Source organism: Limanda limanda, chromosome 13, assembly GCF_963576545.1.
Source record: "Limanda limanda chromosome 13, fLimLim1.1, whole genome shotgun sequence".
NCBI lineage: Eukaryota > Metazoa > Chordata > Actinopteri > Pleuronectiformes > Pleuronectidae > Limanda > Limanda limanda.
In genome coordinates this window covers 4,275,148-4,296,737 of record NC_083648.1, presented here as the reverse complement: position 1 = coordinate 4,296,737, position 21,590 = coordinate 4,275,148, and the positions used below count along the sequence as shown (strand labels likewise).

General features: G+C 45.3%; 1 protein-coding gene across 1 annotated transcript in view; it reads left to right on the top strand.

Annotated features, from left to right (window-relative positions):
* LOC133018104 (zinc finger E-box-binding homeobox 1-like) overlaps positions 1-19,728 on the top strand; it is a 53,826-nt gene extending 34,098 nt beyond the window's left edge. The window contains exons 2-8 of the mRNA XM_061084411.1: positions 574-789; positions 9,743-9,898; positions 10,885-11,087; positions 11,651-11,768; positions 15,189-16,954; positions 17,156-17,339; positions 18,347-19,728. Of these exons, the coding sequence (XP_060940394.1) occupies positions 574-789; positions 9,743-9,898; positions 10,885-11,087; positions 11,651-11,768; positions 15,189-16,954; positions 17,156-17,339; positions 18,347-19,065 (3,362 nt within the window). The 3' untranslated portion in view covers positions 19,066-19,728. The remainder of the gene's footprint in view (positions 1-573; positions 790-9,742; positions 9,899-10,884; positions 11,088-11,650; positions 11,769-15,188; positions 16,955-17,155; positions 17,340-18,346) is intronic.
* Positions 19,729-21,590: the final 1,862 nt, after the last annotated feature.

Sequence of the window (21,590 nt, the reverse complement as noted above, 5' to 3'; positions counted from 1 at the left end):
GAGTAGAGCACAAACCTCATTCAAGGCCTGTTGGTCCCTTTAAAGCTCGGGGAAAGGAGAATATGCTCACAGTGTATTTGAATGGATTGTCGAAGTGGACGTGAGCACCCCCTACTGGCCCGACTTGATTGTTTTTACCGACTGTCGTTGCTTTGGTTTTCTTGGCTGGATGGAGATATTTTTCGTTAAAAACATATAGTCCTTGATATTGTTGATTTTCTTCATGGAAATCTGTCTTGTAGTTTTGCATAAACCTGCTAATAGACGATAAACAACAAACGCAGAAAACATTACGTCCTTGGTGGAGGTAAATTTCCTTTTGTTGGTTGTTTTTGATTGATTTGATTGAATATTTATTTAAGCCTCGGAAGACACATTGAGGGATAAGACCCTCATTTACAATGGTGCTGAGGGTACAATAAAAAAGTTGATACATTAAAAGTGAATACATTGAATAAATAGGAATGAAATAAATATGCATATATGCATATAAAACAATTCGTCAATAAAATAGTGTTAGGTTGTAATCTTACATATTTAATAATCTCTCACTTCTGTTCCTCCTCATTGCAGTGACAGACTTCAACAATGGCTTGGAGGCCAGTTCGGACTCGGACGACGAGGACAAGCTACACATTGTGGAGGAGGAGAGTCTGCAGGAGCCGGAGGCCGCTGCCGCTGCCGCTGCTGCCGCTGCCGCTGCCGCTGCCACCACCGAGGTGACCACGCCACAGGACAGCCAAGACGCCACCGCAACAGTATTACCCCCCAACGGCTCCTGGAATGGAGGTGAGAGGTCACCACAGAAACACGCTGCTCATCAGTGTGTTGATTATTCCAGAAAAGACAAACATAGCGTCCAAGGCGGAGCTAATAACTCATATTACTCATCTGTGCTCGGTGATGTGATGGATCTAATGTTCCAGTAGACGATGCTACTGTCGAGAATAATCACCCACTCAGCTCGTATCGAGTGCAGCCGATTCCGGACAGATGCAGACTCATGTTCCCTGTGTTGAATCTGCATTATTCTGCATTATTGTGCAAAAGTCGTACACAAACTGCCTCCCTCTTAATTAAATAATGTGCCAGGACACCAACACACACACACTCTGAGCGATCTGCTGCCAGGGTTGTTTCTGTAGGAAAACGCTCGAGTCAGCTGAACACATTTCAGATCGACGGAGAAGCAAAGAGCGACGAGCAGCCGGAGAAGCTGAGCAAAAAGAGGACGTGAAAGAGTGAGAACGTGAGGAAGGCAGATGGAGAAGAAGAAGGAGGGAAAGTAAACACGTCTGAGGAATAGACACGCATCAATAAGTCTTTAAATAATGTATAATCCCGCCTGCAGTCGTGCAGACGTTTGCCTGCATAATCTGCAGCTCTCACATCCAGTAAACCTGGATAAATCCCACACCTACTCTATAAGGTTATGCTTTTAATAATACAGCACTCTGCCCCCGGGGTCAGCTCTTTATAGGCTTCATGTGTTTCTGGAATCTGTGTCAACACCGAGGACTGAAAACAAAGAAAGACGACGCACCTCCACATCGACCCTGTATTCAGGAATCAAGACCAAATATCCAAGATGAGAAGTGAATCTTTGTCCTGGGTTTCATTTACATATTCCTGAACATTGATTTATTTGTGGCGGACTGAGGCACATTGATTTTCCTTTATTCATTATTGCTTTTATTACACAAGTCGGCAATATCCCAGTTTTCCAACAGCACATTGGGGCTGTGGTGATAATGGAGTCGGTCTGTAAAATGTCAGAAATAGTGAACAATGGTCATCAATAATATCCTTACGCCCTGATCTATATCTTCTGATGACTTGTTCTTTCTTTCCACCACTGAAGAATCTGAAATGTGTTAAGGCCGGCTTCTGCGTTTTCACGGGCCCGGAAGCGTAAGAGCTCTTCCGGGCCCCTTAAGTACTTACGTATCCCTTCTAAAGGCTCTTATATACTACTACGAGTCCGTTTCTCGGAGAGGTCTCAGCGGAAGACAAAGAGTCTTTTTGATTTTTACTTCTCCGTCAGTCTACGTCCGGAAAAAATTCACCGCCAAACCCATAGGTGGCGCAACGCAAGACGAGCTCAGAGAAGCCTACCCCATTTGGGAAGAAGAAGTCCACGTGTCTCTGTTGACATGTTAGCTCCTCCCACACACTGAACCATGGCAACTAACAGAACTAAATAAAGTGACACCCAGCGGGTCAAAATGCTGATGTAATCGTTTCTTAGCGCAGCGATTCCCCGGTCTTGTTTCCGAACTGTGTTGCTGATTCCACAGCTTGAATCTGCTTGAGGCTACATGTAGCTAGAAGCTACATGGCCCGACGCCCTCGGAGTGGACGTTTCACGACGGATAGGGCGGTCTTATCTGTCCGTAATAGAAAAAACGGAGAGGCATAAATTGGCCTTTACGTGCTTACGTGCGTCGCCCAATTTTTCTAACTAGACGGCAAAGCTCCGCAAGCCTCACATAGCCGGCAAGGCTGTGATTGGTCTGCTAACTACATCATTTCCGGAGTCGCATTTCCGGTTCATGCCCGATAATACCGGCGGAAACCACGGAAGATTTAGAAGAACGAATATGGACCAAATAGAAGAGCGCTTGGCAGAAGAGATCCGAAACCATGACCACTAGTATAACCCGTCACTGACTGGTGGATTTGTCCACACACGAAGAAGAGCCGACTTCGACAAAAAACATTACTCCCCCTAGTGGTCTGGCGGGGAATTGCTTGGCAACACGCGCAACGCTTGTAAAACCATGAACGACAACGAGTCCTGCGTCACAACTGCGTGAAAAGCCGCAGACGCCGTTGCAGAAGCATGCGCCGGCCTTTAGTTTCCAGTCACATTAGACAACAAAATGCAGGAAATCTTCACTATTGACAAGCTGGAAAAATAAACATTTTCTACATATATCCTTTGAAATGTAACTGAACAAATAACCAGTTACTCAAGTTTTAGAAATCTCTATCATCTCTACAGTTTCTTTCCTCATCCGTTCCCTTTTGGAGACGGTGTGTTAACTGAGATATCGGTGAAACCACTTTGTAATGGGTTCCCTCATGAGCTCTGCTGGGAGTGTGTGTGGCCGTGGGGAGTCGACTCAGCTCAAACTGCATCTCGTTTGTCAGACGGGTTTTACTCGGCTCTGTGAGTCCACTTGTAGCTTCACACGGAGCAGGTCGGGTCCTGCAGGATTCTTCCCAGTTGGACCTTGTGTTGGTTCTCAATCCGTCCCGCTCTGTCCTTCCTCTTGCTCTGCCCATGTATGGTTTGAGAAGTTCCAGCAGCTGCAGGAAGCTCCGACAGAAACAGATGTTTTTTTTGTGGAAACTTTACGTCTTTACGTTGTGTTTTTCTTTTCACCTCCTGACAGCTTCTAAAAGCTCTTTAAAAACTCTCCCATTGAAAACCTGCACCGACTCTCCGCTAAGTAAGTTATCCGGATTAGCTTCTTCCCCAGAAACCATGACACAGCTTCACGTATACGCCAAACTGCAGAAGTAGCACGAGATTTAATAAGAAGAGTGCAAAGCCAAGTTTGCATTCAGCCCCAGAGGTTTGATTGGCCTGTGTTTACAGCGCTGTACAATGCGCCCCCCCCCCCCCCCCGTAATCCTCGGTTCCCCACAAACAGCTCAGCCCACGCCAACATCTGCCTTCATCTCAGCAGCCGTTAGCTACAGCCGAGCAGGAAACACTAAAACCGTGGAGACGGCGAGAATGTGACACTGGGAGATATTGCTCTGAAGGCTTGTTCCATTGTTGCAGAAGAAAGCCTTACATGGTGAGAGCCGCTCGCTCTCCTCCACTTTGTTTTCCTCCCTCTCTCTCGGCTCTCTCTCTCTCCCCTTTCTCCTCCGTGTACCTGATGCTGCTCAACACTCGCTGATCCTCTTTCATCTCTGTGTTCTTTTACCTCACTTGCTTTTTTTGGGGCCTTTTTTTACACTAGGCTCCCTACTCTACCTGTTTTCCTGTTTTCCTCCGCCCGCTAAGTCTCCCTCTTCAGATACTAGGTGAAATCCTCTCCTCTGTGTTTGAAGTGATAGCCGCTGCTGAGGATATTATTAACTGTTAATTATGCACAAAAGGTTTTCTGAGCTTGTTGTTGTTCGGTAAACATTAGGGTCACTTATTCAACTTTTCCTCTTTTTTGGTGGAGAAACTTTCTTCCATAACTTTTGCAGTCATAAATTCTGTCATATTTTCTAAATCCTTCTTCTGTAAGTTTCCAACTTTACTCTCCTGCTGAATCCAAACCCTTTATAGGCTTATTTATGTTTTACTGTGATCCTCAAACCTGAAACCATATCATATTATACAGTAAACCTGTAAATGATGGTGTGTTTTCAAACTTTCTTCTTTATTGGTGGAGAAACTTTCTTCCATAACCTTTGCAGTCATAATAGGGACGTGATTCTGTTGTTTCATATTCTCTAAATCTTTCTTCTGTAAGTTTCCAACTTTACTCTCCTGCTGAATCCAAACCCTTTATAGGCGTCTTTATATTTTACTGTGAACCTCAAACCTGAAACCATATCATATTGTACAGTAAACTAGTAAATGATGGTGTGTTTTCCAACTTTCTTCTTTATTTGGTGGAGAAACTTTCTTCCATAACTTTTGCAGTCATAATAGGGACGTGATTCTGTTGTTTCATATTCTCTAAATCTTTCTCCTGCAAGTTTCAAACTTTACTCTCCTGCTGAATCCAAACCCTTTATAGGCTTCTTTATATTTTACTGTGAACCTCAGACCTGAAACCATATCATATTATACAGTAAACCTGTAAATGATGATGTGTTTTCAAACTTTCTTCTTTAGCCTGATATCAGAGTTATTGGCAGAGAGGACAATGCAGAACAGAAATGCAGAGGAGATATGGATAATGGATTGATAGATGGTGTTAGGTTGTATCCACCAGAACAGTGCTACCAGAGCTGGTGCATAAAGGCTCCATTATGCTTCTACGTATCCGTGTCGCAGAGAGGGACGCAGGGATACCAGGAAGTCTTTTTGATTTTTGCTTCTCCGACGACCGTCCGTCTGAAAACAATTCACCGCCAAACAGTAGGTGGCGCAACGGAAGACAAGCTCAGAGAAGCCTACCCCATTTCTGGGAAGAAGAAGTCCACGTGTGTTTATTTACCTCGTAGACGGGATGTACAGGTGCTCGTACCTCCGGACCTCCTCCACTAGAAGCTCTTCAATGTTGCTATCCATATTCGTATCGTAGTTGTGTTTGGATTTTACCGTGGTCGTCTTATGATATATGGAAGCAAACCGGAAGTTTGAGGTCCGGAAATGTGAAATACGGAAATGGCGTCGTACGGAAATGATGTCGTTCGCGGACCAATCACAGCCAAGGGCTATCCGTGGGGTCTCCGAAATAAACACGGACAGTTCTCCACGGTGGAGAGGGCGGTCATCTGTCCGTGTCCGTCAAAACGCAGAAGCATAAAGGAGCCTTAAGATTTTAAAGAAAACAGCTTTGGACTCCTTATGGACATAGTTACTTAGTTTAAGTTAAAAATCTGCCACGTAGAGCAGAGAAAGGAAAGTTTATTTATTATCTGTATATTGTGCTTTTGACCCTTGACCTGTAATTTAGGATGGCAAACCTCTGTGTGCTCTAGTGCTACAGGAGTTTAACGTAAAGCATTCAGCTGGAGTGGCGTGCTGTGACCTCACCTGCTGTGTTCCACCTGCAGCAGAACTCAGCCTGTTCCCTCCTTTAGAAAAACATTAACGAAACCAGGAAGGAGAAAACGTTATTTTTTTTAGAGCCAGAGGAAGAACTCAAGACCGAGTTGGAGGGAAGTCATGGAAAAGTCATGCAATGCGGTGGAGCCACTCTGGGACCCCTTCAAAGAGTTTGCGTGATATTTTTGGATTGTCTGCCTCTCTCACTTCTTTATTTCCTCCTGGTCTGAGGCGGGGGGGAGAGTCGGTTGTTCTGTGTGTGTGTGTGTTGGGGGGGGAGATTAAAGTCTGCTACTCCCCCTGCAGTCTGGGCCGCACTGCAGCTCACATCCATCCTGACTCATAAATTCACCACGGACTCCCAGTGACAGGTTCTGGCAAGGTAGAGGAGTGCAGTGTGTGCTGAGTGTGTGTGTCTGTGTGTGTGTGTGTGTGTGTGTGTGTGTGTGTGTGTGTGTGTGTGTGTGTCTGCACAAGTGTGTTCTACTAAGTGTGTGTGTATGGACCAGATGATTTCCTGTTTTCATTCCCTTCTGATATTCCACATGTGGAGTGTGTGTGTGTTGCCTCGTTGTCGTTATTGTGCAGCTCTTTGAGAGGCATTAAGTGTAATTGTAGAGTGTGGTGGGAAAATATGCAGAGGTGTATCAGAGGAGAGGAGGGAGGTGGAGTGATGGAGGGAAGCATGTGAAGGAGAGAGAGAGGGGGGGGGGCTCAGAAAAACAAAGAGGGGCAAGAGAGAGATTTGGGGGAATCGTGAAATACTCATGGAGGAGAAGCAGCGATGAAGAAGAAAGGAGAAGAGGGAGATTTTGTTTTTGTGTCAGAGTGATCATCTGTAGAAATGATTTACCTGCACTATGCACTGTATTACTTTATACCTTATAATAGATATAATATTTGAGCATATTGCAAAACGACCACTTATGTCAGCAGACATTTTTATATTGGTATAAAATAAAGGCTTATTAAGATGTAGAAAAAACGAGAAGTAGAACTACGTCAGGTGATATTTTATTTTTTAAACTGCCATCTGAATAAAGTGATGAGGTGCTTCAGTTGACTGATAAAATCATATTTTTGCATTGCAGTAATAAATCTGCATGCGAGAAACTTTATGAAAAAGGCAAATCGTCTTTGCATTTACATATTTCTCAGGTTATGTTGCTCCGTAAATGAGCAGTGATTTGATTTGCAGGTTATATAAGCTACGTGTTACCTGGCGAGCGGCTCCTGCACTGTTCTACTGAGACGTCATTTCTATCACTTGCTGTTTGATCGCAGAGACTCACAACATGTGTGTAGTGATGTGAGGCTCTGACATTTAAAAGCTGTGATCAAAGTACACGTAGTCTTCATTTTACTGACTGAACGCAACTTCGTTTTCAGACTGTTTCCTCACTCTTTAGTTTTCAAACACAGCAGCAGAGTGTTTGCCGTGTAGAGAAAAAGAGGCTGAATGTGGACAGACCCCCGAGAAAGAATTCAGAGAGACGGAGAAAGAGAAAGAGCGAGACGTGAGTGAGACAAAAGGAAATGTAGAGCTGAGGAGGCTATGTGGGTAGAGAGGAGGAGGAGGAGGAGGAGGTGCAGCGAGAGGAAAAAGAAGAGTGAGTAAAGAGGTGGAGAGAGAAGCATGAAAGGTAGACGAGTGGGTCTCTGAGGGGAGAGAGATATTTGGACAGCTCTTAGATGAGATCATGGGAAACACAGATCTGTGCGTTAAATGTGAGGCTTAACGGGGCTTGGCCTGGTCCCGGCACTTTACGAGGACACACACACACGCACACACACACACACACACACACACACACACACACAGACACACGCACAGCTGCACCTGTCCCTGACAAGGCTCAGCAGGAGGAGGCGTGGCCTTTGGCACCGGGTCCGGGCCGGTCTCCATGGAGACACCGTTTTTTCCTCATCACTTTTTTTCCCACACAGAAAGTGACGTTGATCAATTTATTACACACACACCTCACACACACACACACACACACACACACACACACACACCCACACACACACACACACACACACACACACACACACACACACACACACACACACACACTAGTTTGGATTATGGGTAATGTAGGATCATAATAGAAACGTGATTCTGTTACTTCATATTCTTTAAATCTTTCATCTGTAAGTTTTCAAACTTTACTTTGATAAATACATCAAATTTAAATACATAACTTTGTTGTATTTATATACCCGTGTGCTGTTTTTCTTTGTAACTGTCCTTTAAGCGTCTGGATGTCTACGTTTCCCGTAGGATCAATAAAGTATTTATCTATCTATTAAATAAAAAAGCAGCTTGAGAATGCATCAGTCTTTAGTTACGCAACACAAACACGAAGCTTATTTCCCAAAACAAGGGCTGCGAACTTAAGTTGACATTTAATATATTAAAGATTAATGGTTTTGACCTTTTTTCTGTCGTTATTTGTTTGTAACGGGGATTTAAAGTCTTTCATAAATCTCGGTTTAGTCAAACGGAACCCACTGATTGTATAAAATGAAAATGCAGCAGAGCTTTGTATCAAAGGCAGTTCTTAAACTCTTCTCCTTTAGATCAAAGGCACAAATTCTGCTGTGATCATGCATGATTACATCTTCTAAAAAGTGCATTTAAAATGTCATATAGTTCCTTAGGTATTCAGCCTGTGGTGAGTGCATTTTTAAACATATACGTTCCTGTGTGTCTCGTACCTGAGGTTAATTTGAACAGAGGACTGTGTTTGGTTTTTAATGAGAGGAAGTGTTGTGGAGGACAGGCTGTGTCAGTGTTACGTCCCGGGGCCATTTTCCTCTGACGTGCCTCATTAAAATCAAGCTCGTTGGTTTAATTATTCCCGGTGAGGTTCAGTTGGTTCCAGGGAACCACGTTGTGTCACGTCCTCAGCAGAGCAGCTGTTCAGGCTGAAGTCAGACATCATCAACACGCTTCTATCAGGACATGTCAGCTGCTGCTGGATGTGTACGAGAGTTAAACGTTATGAATTAAGATGGTTTTTATTCCTGCAGAGCTCGGTGTTGCTTTTATCGCAAGGTCTTTAAGGTCTTTATTTCAGTGGAATCATTTCTGGTGTCATTTTGAATCTTGAGTTGCTTTCAGACTTGCTCTGAACTCCGGATATTTCCCTGGAATGCTCCGATGTGGTTGTATGTGAGAATGCAAAAGTCCAAATGAGAGGCTCTGGACATTTTGTGGAACTTCTCCCTTTGAAAATGTTCAGCGTAGATGATGTTAGTAGCTGAAAAACATAAAAGGAAACAAACATCTCAGGATGAAGCAGAGGTGCAATACGTGTAGAAGAGGCTTCGGTTTAATACAGAACAAGTCCAGTTATCAAGCTGAATAATTTAAGGGATTTTTAGCTGATGTTCCTTTCACCTTTCTCATCTTTGAATTTGAGAAAAATCTTAAATTAAAAACTCCTGAATCCAAATTTGGAGATTCTCCTCTTTTAACTCTGTCATCTTGACTCGAAGTGTTCAAAGGAATATCAACAAAATCAAGTGAACATCAAAGAGACATAAAATCATAACTATATGATTTTTAATTTCTTTCTCTCCATTGTTTGATTTTAGAAATATATATTTCAGACATTTCTCAGGAGTAGAAGTGGATTGTTGAAGAGGAGCATGACAAGGGATCATTAACAAGCCCTGCAGCGCTCTCTAGTGGTGAATCTGCAAAATAGAATCACAGTTAAGAAGTGAAATTCTTCAGAGAGTGAAAATACAGAATCATCTCTTCATTCAAAAGGAGGAAAAGTCTTTTTAATTACATCTTTCTTATAATTTGATGGTAGAGTTTTATAACAGCCAAATTAAATAAAATAGCAAGGTCCAAATAATCAGCTGGGTGGATAATTATTGGCCAAGAAAAGCAAATTAGTCCTTTTTAAAAACAGACTCAACCTGTGCTCCTGCTGCTCGTCTACCTCTGCTCTTCATCTTCTGAAATGATCCTGACCTTCTGCTCATGTGTGTTTTCAGTGAAGGAGGAGTATGTGTCCGAGGAGGAGGAAGAGGAGTCAGCGAAGGACGCACTAGTGGAGGAGATCCTCCAGCAGGGAGACACAGCCGTCATCTATCCTGAAGCGCCTGACGACGAGCAGAGTCCGGTGGAGACCGGAGGCGCCGATGAAAACGGTAACGCCGACACACATCACGTCATCACTGCTTGAATATATCAATATAACAACTGTACTGATCACATTAGGAACAGTACCAGGGGTTTTTTGTTTCACTGTGTTTTGTTTTGAGGTTCAGGAGACAAGATTTTAAATGTGAAAGTAAAACTGTCATAGATGTTAAAGAGAGAAAACTGGACTCATTCAGAAGTTTTATAGTAGAAAGGAATAAAATAAGAATCATGAAAGAATACAGGAGCGAGGTTGTCTTGTTGTTTTTAACTTAATTGAATGTTTATGTCGCTCAAGATTTCTTTATTGTTTCATACTTGAACTTTAAGTCTTGAACATTGTCTGGTCACTGGAGATAAAAACCGAAAGGATCTGAATGTTTTGTAGAAATCATTTTATTCATTTAGGTCACAATAAATTACATTGATGTTCTTTATTTGTGGCAGCCAGTCTCTACAATAAAGATTGCCGGTAAATTCACAAATTTAGTTTGAAAGTGCAACTCTTCTATCACATCCAACCTCTGCTCTTTAGTACAAGGTACTGGAAACAAAATAGAGATTTTAAGAGGGATTTAAATGATGAAAGCACTGAGCCACATCCCAAGTTCACACTGCACAACTTTCTGTCTTGTAATCAGGAGTCTTGCGGTCATGGTAAGGAAATACTAGCAGACTGACTGACAAGAGGGGGACACACACGAAACAATCTTTCACCTGCATGTTTGGTCGACTCTGATTTGCTGTATTAGCTAGAAATCTAGTGGAAGAAGGTGAAACAAAGCATTTGGTGACGGAAAAATCAAATCTGGAGCCAAATTAAATGCAGATTTGTTTCCAGTCTGGGTTTTTGTCTCCAAGTGCAAAAAGTTGTGTAGTGTGAACTATCGGCATTAAGGGCCCAACACGCAGCTCACAGAGGTTGTATATGTTCTGTACGTCATGTGAAGGTCAGAGGTCTTAACCTTCACTCTCCCTCCACCACGTCTCCCAGGCACCCCCGACTCCTTCTCGGCGTTGCACACTTGCCCGTACTGCTCCCGGGGCTACAAGCGCAACGCCTCTCTGAAGGAGCACATCAAGTATCGCCACGAGACCAGCGAGGACAACTACAGCTGCTCCCACTGCAGCTACACCTTCACCTACCGCTCGCAGCTGGAGAGGCACATGAGCCACCACCGAGGCACCAGGGAGCATGTAAGACCTCCGAGCACCAACACAGAGAGCAGATTCGAAGCCCATCGTGTTTCAATAACTTATTAGAAGTCTTGAATAAAGCCGGTTATTGTATTTCCACGTAGATATCTATAAACCAGGGTTATTTTTACTCTGTGTGAACTACGAACATTTATCTAGGTGTCACGCTCCCTAGTAATACATTTCCTCAGGCCATAGTTACTTTAATTAACCAAAAATATCCTTTCTTTTCAGCATCCTTATTTTTATGTTTTGTTTTTCTCTTTAATGCACATTGATTTATTTTTCCTCCCGATTCAAAATTAAACTTCAGTCTAGAAATACAAAGGAAAAACAAATGTCTCATGATTAATCAATTTTCCTTAAAAACCCTGTGACCCGTGTTTTAAAAAGACCAAACCTCTTACTCACTGTGGTGTTCATTGATTTGATTCCACTCTGCCTATGTGTTGTATTATTTTAAAACTTGCCCTCATTAATACTGAACGACTAACAATAGAATCATGTAAACACTTCTGGACACTTCTTCTTGTTGTGATTTATATTTTCTCTTCTTGTCTCAGCGTCAGGTTTCCCAGTCGACAGGAGGAACAGGTGGTCCTCGCAAGTTCAAGTGCACTGAATGTAACAAGGCCTTCAAATACAAGCACCACCTGAAGGAGCATCTGCGCATTCACAGCGGTGAGGGAGTGTGACGACACACACACACACACAAAGACCCACAAAGACACACACAGAATACACTCTTCTCCGGTTTTGAGAGGTTACAACTCATTTATGAGCTTTAACCACTCCAGAGAGAGTGAATATGTGTTTCTGATATAAGGAGAACTTCCATCCAGAAATGAAGCTAAAATAAGAACGTGTCTGTGCAGAAGACCTCCTGCTGTGTTGAATTGTGTGAAAGACAAACTCTGGGTAAACTCTGAGTCCAGTTCTCAAAATTTTACCTGGAGTTCGAGTCTCAAAGTTCAAAGTGTTTTATTGTGATAGATACAGTCCTGTACGATGACATTCTTACTTTGCCTTCTGCTACAATGATAGATAGATAGATAGATAGATAGATAGATAGATAGATAGATAGATAGATAGATAGATAGATAGATAGATAGATAGATAGATAGATAGATAGATAGATAGATAGATAGATAGATAGATAGATAGATAGATGGATACTTTATTAATCCCAAGGGAAATTTAGATCATCCAGTAGCTTATACACTTAAACACCTCACTGACATTAATACATAAATCACATACAGAGAACATGTTTACAGACACAGGAATGGAATGATGTGATTGTGTCAGTGTCCAGTAGGGAAGTGTTCTTGTGCTGCTGGAGTGGAAAGTACAATAAAATATATATATATATATAAATATATGAATATGTAGTGGTAAAGTCTGTGCATGGGGCTAGTATAGCCAGTAAAGGGATGGACAGTGGGTAGGTATATAATAATGAGATGAGATTAGAAGAGTAGAGAAGGGAAAGAAGGTCGAGCATGGTCTAGTTGTGCAGTTTGGTTGTGGTGTTGGAATAAGTGTGTGTGTGTGTTTGTTGTGTGTGTACATAAGAGGGGGTTGGGGGTCCGAGTGACGGCCCTGTTTGTTGAGATAGTCCAGGGTGATGTCAGGGCCGTTGAGTATTCAACAGCTTTATGGCAGATGGGTAAAAGCTGTTCCTCAGTCTGGACCTTCAGAGGGCTGAGGTGTGAACGACCCCTGGTAGATGTGTGTGTGTGTGTGGGTGGGGGGGGGGGGGGGTGTGGTCCTGGACAATGGAGTGAACTGTTCTGTGGAGAATGAGGTGATGGATGTCCTGCAGAGAGGCTGGTGAAGTCCTGACGACCCTCTCAGAGCTCGTTACCTGGTTCTGCAGGCGTCTGCTTCCTTTGACCAGGTGGGTGGAGTTTAGTGACCAGGTGAGGTCATCAGGGACGGAGACGCCCAGGAATTCAGAGCTGCTCACCTCCTCCACCACCTCCTCCACCTTCTTCTCCACCTCCTCCTTCAGATGAACAGTGGCCGATGAGTTCTCTTCTCCTCTCTCACCTCCACCATCATGTCCCTGGTGTTGTTCGTCCTGAGGGAGACATGGTTCTCCTCACACCACGTCACCAGAGTTTCCACTTCACGTCTTTATGCTGTTTCCACGGCGACAGTAATAAGTCCAGTGACTGTGGTGTCGTCTGGTTATCGGTTTGCAAACCATCAAATAAATAATTAAAATCAAACTAATAACCCAAAACAATTAACAAGTTTTTATGAAACACCTAAACTGACAGAAAGAATGTTTGAGAGAAAAAGATTTGCACTTTCTACTTCCCATCAACTAACCAGGTGGAGGCGGGGCTTATGACCCAACACTGCAGCCAACCACCAGGCGGCCATCCTAGCTTACTATTGTTACCTATGGGGGGGTGGTCACAACTTCCGGTTTGTGCAGAAGGGGGGCGCAACCCTTTGCAGGTTTAAAAGCAAGAGCTGCAGGTTTTGAGCTCCATGTGTCCCGCGTTAAGAAGAGAAGATGGTGCAGTGCGTGTTTACCCAGAGGCCCCGCCCCCTGCGTCCTGCGATCGCGACCAGTCCCAGTGAGTTACCAGTGCAATGGACCCGTCTATGTGCTGGAGTGTGTGTGTGTGTTGTTGTGGGTCCGTGGAGACATGAGGTTGTTGTTGTAGTTCGAGGGGAACAAATGTTGCGTGTTGTTGTTGTTAAGATGAGGATGTGGGTCTGAGGAGTGTGTGTTTGTGTATGTATGTGTGTGTGTGTGTGTTACCGTCAGTGATCGGTTCATGCAACAGTGTGTGTGTGTGTGTGAATCAGTGTGTGTTGTGCACGCTGCTCAGTTTGTTTACGAACTGAGATATTTCCCGGGGCTGCGTGGCTGCGGCGTGACGTAATCGGTGCACGTCATCACCGCGTCACGCAAAGATGGCTGCGCCCCTCTGCACGGGTTCGAGCTGCACGAGTCCCCCCCCCCTCCGGGTGAACACTCTGCAGCCGGGCTCTGGTCTGCGCAACACAACACCGACACACAACACCGACACACAACACGAGTTCCTGTGTCACTCGTGGGAAGCTCCTGTGTGAGTTGTGCATCTCCTGTGTGTGTCTGCGTCTGATCGTCAGCTGTGAGTTTTGTGAGAGCATAAAGTTCAGGTGTGTTGTTATTGCACAACTCGAGCGAGCAACACTCCGGTGTGTGCATTTAACACACACGGACACACACACTAACACTTAGCATTATATTGAGAATACACCGTTCAGTTATAATATGGTTATAACAGATGGTTATGTTGTTTTTACTGTTACACACAATGTGCAGATCATAGTAAACACAAAGAGTCAATGTGCAGTGAAGGTGCAGTTGGAGTTGTGTTTTATGTAACAACAACTTTTGCAGAGAAATGTGTGTGTTGATTCTAGGACCGTTTTTCCACAAAGCAGCCACCTGTTGCATCACTGCAGTGTAGTGTGACAGTTTTTGTGTGTCTTTCTTAAGTTGTGGTTTTATATAAATAATCTAAGCAATTCAAGAATCAAAAGACGGTAAAAACAACAAAACTATCAAACAGCAAGAAACTTAAACAAAGCTATTGAACAATCTGTGAATGCACATATGAACAATAATTCAGTTTTAGTTAAAACCAGAAACATTTCAAAGATTAAGCAATGAGGTTTAATATCTGGCCAATTTGTCAAATCAAACTTTTGCAACTTCACTATCCAGGGTTCCCGCGGGGTCTTAAAAAGTCTTAAAAGGTCTTAAATTTAATAATCGAAATTTTAGGCCTTAAAAAGTCTTAAATAGGTCTTAAATTCTATTCAAAGTGGTCTTAAAAAGGTCTTAAAAATTCTTAAATTTAACCTGTTAAAACCTTTAGGAACCCTGCTATCTTACTACTATTTCAGCACTTGTTGCCAGGGACATATTTGGTTGTTATGGTTGGATACGTACATAGAAAAACATTCCTTGGCATTTCTTGAATGCCTATTCAAGAAAAAATGGGGAATGTTTATTTCTAAAAAAAAAAAAACTTACAGAATTTAAAATGAACTTGTTTTTAACACTTTGTTATTTCTCTCTCTCTCTTTCAGGTGAGAAACCCTACGAATGCTCAAACTGCAAGAAGCGCTTCTCCCACTCCGGCTCCTACAGCTCCCACATCAGCAGTAAGAAGTGTGTAGGCTCCGCCCTCGGGTTCCCCAATGGCGCCACCCGGACGTTGATCAAACCCGCCCCCCCCACCGCCCAGACCACACCTGTCGTGATCGCCCCGGCCCGCATCATCCTGAAGGAGAAGACTGAGAGTAAGCCGCTCCAGGAGCAGCTCCCCATCACTCAGATCAAGTCCGAACCGGTGGAGTACTCGTGTAAGCCCGTGATGGCGGCGCCGGCGACCTCGGCGGGTACCAACGGCGTGGTGAACGGAGGGATCTCTGCTCCAGCTACGACCGTTCCTCAGGGCGTGGCTATGGTGGTGCCGACCGTGGGCCTGATGTCGCCCATCAGCATCAACCTGAGCGAGTTGCAGAACGTCCTCAAGGTGGCGCTGGACGGGAACGTGCTGCGCCAGGTGCTGGGCACGGCCAACGGCGTGGTGACGCAGGGGAAGCACGGCATCGTGCTGCAGCAGTCGCAGCAGCAGATCATCAGCCTGCCGGCGTTTGTGGATCACGACGGCAACACGAAGATCATCATCAACTACAGCATCACGCCGGCCGCCGGCACCACCGCCACCACCCAACCGTTTATAATCAAGAACAATCCCCCTGTCACTGTGACGAGCACCGCTGCGGCCCCCTCCCCCTCCATCACCGGGAAGACCTCCACCCCCGAGGCGGCGGATCTCTCACTCGTCAAGGCGGAGCCGGAGGACTCGGTGCCCGTCTCGGAGGAGGCGGCCTCACGGACGGAAACGGCCGATTTTGAAACTTCAGACTTTGCTCAGTTGCCAAAAGCCAACAGCACCAGTACGTGTTTACTCTGTGAGGAGTGTCCCGACAACCTGGAGGCGCTGCACCTCCTCCAGCACCGCAAGGCCGCCAACGGGGAGGCGGTGGACTCGGCCGCCCTGGACCCCTCGTTCGCCGCTCTGCTGAACGAGGCGGGGGTGACGCTGGAGGAGCCGCCCGTGGAAGACATCGTCTCGCTCCTCAAGACCCACTTCGCCTCAAACGCCAACCCCAGAGACCGGGAGCTGACCAAGATCTCAGAGGACGTGGATATTCCCCTGGACGTGGTCAGGAAGTGGTTTGCCAAAATGAAAAAACTGGACACAAGCTGCAGTAACACTAAAGCAGTGGTTTCCAGAAGGACTCGGCCCAGAAGCTCCCTCTCAGCAGACACTATGAAGCAGAACGGAGAGGGAGAGGACGAGGCCCGGACACGTTCTAGAAGCACTTCTCCTTCAGACTCCACCTCACAGAGCCTCAGCAGCGGCGGCCTGGTCATCGTTAAGAGCGAACCAGAAGACCCGGACTACCCGGACTCTCAGGCGCAGCCCCTGGATCTGTCGCTGCCCAAACATCTCGCCGAAGCAGCCGGGAAAAAAATCACAATCGTCAAGCCTCTGACGAAGCAGCAGGAGCAGCCGCTGAACCTGACCTGCCTGAGGAAGGAGCAGCTCGCCGGCCGGACCATCTACGTCACCACGGCCCAGAGCGGGAACCCGGTGAACATCGTGTCCGCCGCCCAGCTGCCCACGCTGGTGGCCATCGCCGGGCAGAGCACGGTGCGTTGTATCAGTGCCATCAACACGACCACCAAGAGAACCATCCTCATCCCGCAGCTCACCTACACCTACGCCACCACGCCCGGCAGCGCCTCCGGGGCCAAGACCGTCGTACTCAATGGACACAAGGTTGGTCTTCCTAACCATATTTCCTCTGTGAGAGTTTAGGCCGTTCAATTGAGTTCTTCTCAACAAGCTCGATTTTTAGCCGGTCTTGAAACATTGAAAACTACTGGTTTATATTAAAATGCTTTGGCTTCGCTGACAAGTTGACTTCTCTCAGTCCACTTGACGTACGATTCTAAATGATTTGTCTTTGTCGTCTCACAGGAGGAGAAGCGTTTGGACAGCAGCTCCGACGGCTTGTCCGCGGTGGAGGAGTCCAACGACCTGGAGTCCCCGGGGAAGAAGCGGCGTCTGGACCGGCTGGAGAACGGCGTGTACCCGTGTGACCTCTGCTCCAAGGTCTTCCAGAAGGGAAGCTCCCTGCTCAGGCACAAATACGAACACACAGGTATGTTCATCTTCTCTAATGACTTCATAACAACACCATTCTTATTTCATTCCATCTGTCAGCCCTGGATTCTACATGTGACATCATATCTCATTAAATGATTCCTAGTTTTACGGGACACCTGGCTTGTAAACGCACAAGAAACCGTTGACATCACTATTCACACAGATGAGACTCCAGAGGGGAATTCACACTGGAATGTGGTTTTATTCAAATCTGTTAGCAGTTAAGGCCGGCACATGCTTCTGCGTTTTCACAGGCCAGGAAGCGCAAGAGCCCTTACGTGCTTACGTATCCCTTCTTACGTGCTTATGTGCGTCACCCAATTTTTCGAACTAGACGGCAAAGCCCCGCAAGCCTCACGTAGCCGGCAAGGCTGTGATTGGTCTGCTAACTACATCATTTCCGGAGTCGCATTTCCGGTTCATACCCGATAATACCGGCGGAAACCACGGAAGATTTAGAAGAACGAATATAGACCATAGAAGAGCACTTGGCAGAAGTGATCCTAAACTATGACCACTAGTATAACCCGTCACTGACCGGCGGATTTGTCCGCCAGAAAAAGGCTCTGAGGAGCCGCCTTCGCGATGTAAATAAACGGCTCTTCTTCGTGCCACACACGAAGAAAGCAGACTTCAAAAAACAAAAAACATTACTCCCCCTAGTGGTCTGGCAGGGAATTGCTTGGCAACACACGCAATGCTTGTAAAACCATGAAGGACAACGAGTCCTGCGTCACAACTGCGTGAAAAGCCGCAGTCGCCGTTGCAGAAGCATGCGCCGGCCTTAAGTTGTCATCTGCACTACTGTGTGTGTGCGTGTGTGTTAGTTCAGCCAGGACATCATCCACCTGGCTACACACTTCATGTATAAGTACACAAACTCATAAATACCTTGAGGTCCAGCCACTGCACTCACACGCAGTATTCCTGGAATGTCCCTGTACTTAGAAGCTCTGAAGCTTCCTCCTTTTGACTGTTTCTTCTTCTTCTTCCATCTTGCAGGAAAGCGGCCTCACGAGTGCACCATCTGCCAGAAGGCCTTCAAACACAAGCACCACCTGATCGAGCACACGCGGCTGCACTCGGGCGAGAAACCCTACGAGTGCGACAAGTGCGGCAAGCGCTTCTCCCACTCGGGCTCCTACTCCCAGCACATGAACCACCGCTACTCCTACTGCAAGAAGGACGGCTCGCCGCCCGGCCCCCACTCGCCGCTGAGCAAGGGCCGCCTGGAGCTGGGCAGCCCCGGCACCGGGCCGCAGTCGGACAGCCGGACCACCACCCCCCCCTCCCAGCTGGACTCCGACGAGGAGGAGGAGGACACCGACGACGACGACGAGGCCATGTGCATGGACGACATCCGGGTGGTGCAGGTGGACGACGGCGACTGCGAGATCTACGAGGGGAACTTCGATGATGATGATGATGAGGAGGAGGATGATGAGGAGGAGGAGGAGCCTGGGTCAGAGGAAGAGGCGCAGAGACAGAAGGAGAAGGAGTTTGTGTGCGACGTGGTGGAGATCGAGCTGGGGGACGAACACATGGAGGAGGAGGAGGGAGGAGCCGAGGAGGAGGGAGGAGCCGAGGAGGAACAGGAAGCTGCTGGCGTGGAACCGGAGGAGATGGAAGACTGTGAAGCTAATACGGACAAAAGCATCAGGGAGGGGTCTGACGGCATCGAACCCCCGGAGCAAGGAGAGGTGGTGACGGACGCCAAATGAAAAAAGGAGGCGGAGTCTCCTCGGGACAGACGGAATGTGTCGATCATCGAAGACGAGTAAAGACAAAGCCGCTCCTCGCCATCAGAAGGACAGACTTGGCGGTTGCCTGATGCTAACGGTCCACCACTGTGTACAAAAACCCAGGTGTGCCTGAACTTGAACGAAAAAACCTGAAAAAATTAACAAAACAGTGACTTTATTTTTTTTTCTTTTCTTGTGAAAATTAACTATCAGTGTTAAAAACTTGTTTATAGAAGTACAGATTTTAAAAAAACGCGAAAAACTCACCCATCAACTTGTTCGACTTGTTACCGAGACACCCCAGGTTGCTCTGTCCGTCTGTCTGTTTTTTATTTGGTCAGTGTTACTAATCTTGTTCTTGTTTGAAAAACGTTTTAACCTGTAAAGATGAGAAAGATTTCTATACCTTTTTATTGCCAATGAAGTTTCCTAAATCAGTATTTTATTGAGTTCTACGAACAAAAAACCTGCACTACAGTATTCCTGGTTTACCTACGGATACATGCCTCATGCATTGTATGCCCTTCAGTGTTATATATGTTCACTAGCTAGCGGGATGTCGATCGTGTTAGTGTTAGTCTTTGCTAGCTAGCGTTCCGTTTGTTTTCCGTTTGACTGTTAGCCTTAAGGAAAACAAAGTATTCTTGGGGAGGGAGGGGGGGGTGGGTGAGGGGTGTGGGGAGTCCGGGATGAGAACGTGGCGTCTTCTGAAACGCCATAACCAAATTAGTCCTATCAGGGAAGGTAGAGTCACAACCTCAACAGCCAGCATCAGGCACCTGTGTTTCACGACCCGGCGCGGCCCAGGCGGGTGGAGTCCAGGTGAGGACCCCCACACCCCCACCCGCTCGGCTTTTTACCCGCGGTTCCAAAACGCACGAACCCGAGCGTCTCCTTGTTTTCGGGGCTTTAAGTTGTCAGTCAGTGTTTGTGTGTTGTTGTGTGTCCGTCAGACTACGTGAAGGACCAGGGCTCTTTCCTGCTCCACCCCGATGCCTCCAGCCTTATGCAAGACCTGTGTGCTGTTAAAAGTGCCATTGAACAGTGTTATCCTTTCTTCTTCTTCTTCTCACATGTAGCCAGTATTAAGTCCCTTCGTTACTTCAGCAAGTCCCACGTTAACTCATGTTTGTTGACCTCGCACAGAACAACACATCCTGGTCACTGTCCTTTTAAAAAAGTAGTTCCTGTGAAAGTGATGCAACGCTTGGAGGCCTTGAACACTATTTGAACCGCACCTGAAGGGCGGGGACGAGTTTTACGGTGGCAAGTATTTTTTTTTGTTTTTTTTCGGTTGTTCCTTTATTATCGGTGTAGTATCGGTATTATTTTTTGCTTATTAACAATTAATAGTTTTGTTTGAAAATGTGAGGAAATAGTGGAAAAGTGCACGTTATTAAAATCCAAAGATATAAACTTTATAATGATATAAAACAGAAGCGAGGGAAAAGGTGGAGGTTTAAATGAATCAGTTAAAAATAACAAAAAGACTAATCAATTCATTGTAGGAACTAGTTTTTCCAATGTGAGTAAAAACCGAAGCAACTGTTTCACTCAGTAGAAAACATGCAACACACATTCACCTAAAGTTGTGATGGAATAAATCATAAATCATTTTTTTTCTTTTAAATTAAAGTGTAAACAATTCATTAATCGACAATAACCCAAAATGTGATGGGTTCTTGTTTTGTCCATATCCCATCCTTCCTTCCAAGTTTCAAGAAGAAAGTTTCAGTAATTCAGTCGCCAATTAATCAATTATCAACAGCCGTGGATTTAAACTGCAGATTCAATCTAAAAGTGATTCTCTCTATAACGTTTAATCTACGTCAAATTATTCTTAAACTCCTTAAACCCATTCATGCAAAATCGGTTAAACTTGATAATGTGTTCAAACCATTTTAAGTATTATTGTCGTTGCCAAACAGAATCAAATATCTTTTAATTAGTTTAAACTAAAGGATTTTGAAGCAGAAATAACCAGTGGGAACTGTTGGGATTCAGAAACAGACCCTGATGATCTGATGTTAACAAGTTTTTAATAATGCAATTTATCGTTTGCTAAATGCTTCATAAACAGACAGTGCTGTTGCTGCAGATTGAAGCAGGAAGTTCACTCCACCACGTCGACTCAAACTTTAAACTTTAAAGTTTAGTTTTCCTCGTGGATCGTGCACTTGTTTTCAGCCGAGTTTAACATAAAGTTGTTTCCGAGTTGCCGCTCACTTCAGGTGACAAACGTTAGCCAAAGTGTTTTCACCTGGTTTTACCGAACAGTATTTTCTTTTGAGTCTGTTTTCATTTTTGGTTCATGTTTCTGTCCATTCCCCCCCCCCCACCCAACAATGGCAGTATTAGAACCCGTTTCACAGAACTATACCTGTTTAGTTTCTAGCAGACTTTTTTATATTTATGTCTCTTATTTTTATATTTTCTTTCACGGTTATTTATTACACATTGTAGTGTACATTACTGTAGTTTGAATTGATACAATAATATATTTT